Below are 2,095 nucleotides of genomic sequence, written 5' to 3' on the forward strand. Positions count from 1 at the left end.
CCACCAAGCAACCGACGAGGGATCAACGCGCCCAGATAGCACCACTGGCGACCTGGGTAAAGTCAGTGGTTCCTCTGGGCTACGAGGGAGGCTCGTGTGTACAGGACGACATCTTAGATGTGGCTGAAACAGCAACGGCTGCTTACAGTTTGCAAGTTATCGGTATCGTGAGTAATGACTGACTACCGAATGGGAAAAGACTCTTAACGAGAACTGCTAACAGGCCTGCAACGTTTGTTTGTTTTTTTTATAGCCGGCTTTAAGTTTTATTTCTTTTTTGTGCATCGGCGTTTTTATATATGATAGTTTGTAGCCAACAGGTGAGCTAAGCCTTTCGTTCACTGAGAGAGAGCAGGTCAATCTGTAAACCCACAGTTACCGTCTGATACCGTGCTAACAGAAAAGTGTTGTAAAGAATCTTAACTCCAACTGTTAAGTCCTGTTCCTTAATGAGGCAAGGGGATATGTTGTTATACAAATTGATTGTGTTTGAGCATGTGCATATTGTAGCCACGGTTTAGAGGAGTGGCCGTTAACGGAGGGGTGGTATTTGGTAAGTGGTATTAATGAAACAAAAATCAGTATATTGCAAGTTGGGAATAATACACTTATTGTTTTTTTGTCTATATCAGTTGTCAGTGTACAGTTAGCATAGTGAAAGTGGATATCTTACTGTTGGGCCCATGTAATTGGATACTTCCGTTAAAGAGAGTGTAATGTCAGTGCCCGTTCATACTCTATGGTATATATTCGGCATTTAATAAATATTTTCCTTTATTGATTGGAATTATACATCTTGTCAGACTCCACTCACTTCAATATACATACATTTGTGTGTACGCCATATTGCTATAGTGCTATAGAACCCACTTTGGTCCGCTCATTTATCTGAGCAGTAATGAGAAGGGCTACATAAAATGGCGACGAGGATGGGATCTTTCTAGATGTGTAGTAGTGGGTAATATTTTATTTTCGCAGTTAAATTAATAAGTGAGTGGAGTGGTTTTAGGTAAATATAAGAACTTAACAGTAGCAATGTCCCTGTGTATAAATTGGTGTAAGGGCAAGGGAGTAGACCCCAAGCATGCCTTAATGGTCCGCCAAGTCCCAACTGATGTCGGCATTGACACAATAGAAGAAACACTGCATACAATTAAACGTCTTGGGCGGGTTAAAGTGAGAGGGAAGATGTTTGATCCTGAAATTAATGGACTGGTGGTGCTATGTGTCTGTAGTGAGGTGGTGAATATAAGAGAAATTCCCATGGATGTGGTACCTAGCGTGGGAGGGGAACCATGGGTGTTAAGTGTGCCTGAGAATATGGATAATGGCAATGTGCCACAGGCGCCTGTGCCTCCACCTGAGCCACCTACGTTCACTACAGAGCAGTTCTTAAAGTCCATCGGGGAGATCTTGGAGAAAACCAACCGGCCAGTCGTGCCAGAGAATACTGCTTTCAAGCGGTTACGTGCATTTTCGGGGAATATCCCGCCCCCAGCAGGAGAAGAAACTTTAGACACTTTGCTGATGCAGGCCCATTTGATGGTGGATGAGTGTGTGTGCTCTGATGGTGAAAAGCGTAAGCGCATAATTGAGAGTTTAAAAGGCCCTGCGTTAGAGATGGCCCAGGCGGTGCGGTCCAGTGACCCCAATGCTACACCTAACGACTATCTAGAGGCCTTAGAGCGCGCCTTTGGCTCCTCTGAGTCAGGAGAGGACCTGTATTATGTATTTAGAGCGCTTCGTCAAAACCATGGAGAGAGATTATCTGATTTCTTGCGGCGCATGGAGCATGCACTAACCAAGGTTGTTTACAGCGCATTGAACAACTTCTGCGGGGGGCAACTGAGTCAGACCTTATGTTAATACAGTTACACCTTCGTGAGCGCAAAGATTCACCACCCTCATTCTTACAGCTCCTAACTGAAATACGTGAAGAAGAAGACCTGCAGTCAATGAGACAGAAGTCTATCACACTGAACACTAAAACTACAGTACGACAAGTTAGGGCGACTGATGATGAGCCACTGAGTCCAACAGATGCAGCGAAATTGCGAGCAGAACTTGATAAGCTCAGAGTTGTAGTTGCTAAATT

At 44.2% G+C, this 2,095-nt stretch overlaps 1 protein-coding gene across 1 annotated transcript; it reads left to right on the forward strand.

Annotated features, from left to right (window-relative positions):
- The first annotated feature begins 1,035 nt into the window (after positions 1 to 1,035).
- Positions 1,036 to 1,866, forward strand: LOC113143016 (paraneoplastic antigen Ma1 homolog). Its single transcript, XM_026328434.1, has one exon. It carries the CDS (start codon positions 1,036 to 1,038, stop codon positions 1,864 to 1,866), a length of 831 nt encoding a protein of 276 aa, XP_026184219.1.
- Positions 1,867 to 2,095: the final 229 nt, after the last annotated feature.

Source organism: Mastacembelus armatus, chromosome 14 (genome assembly GCF_900324485.2).
Source record: "Mastacembelus armatus chromosome 14, fMasArm1.2, whole genome shotgun sequence".
In the NCBI taxonomy this organism is placed as follows: domain Eukaryota; kingdom Metazoa; phylum Chordata; class Actinopteri; order Synbranchiformes; family Mastacembelidae; genus Mastacembelus; species Mastacembelus armatus.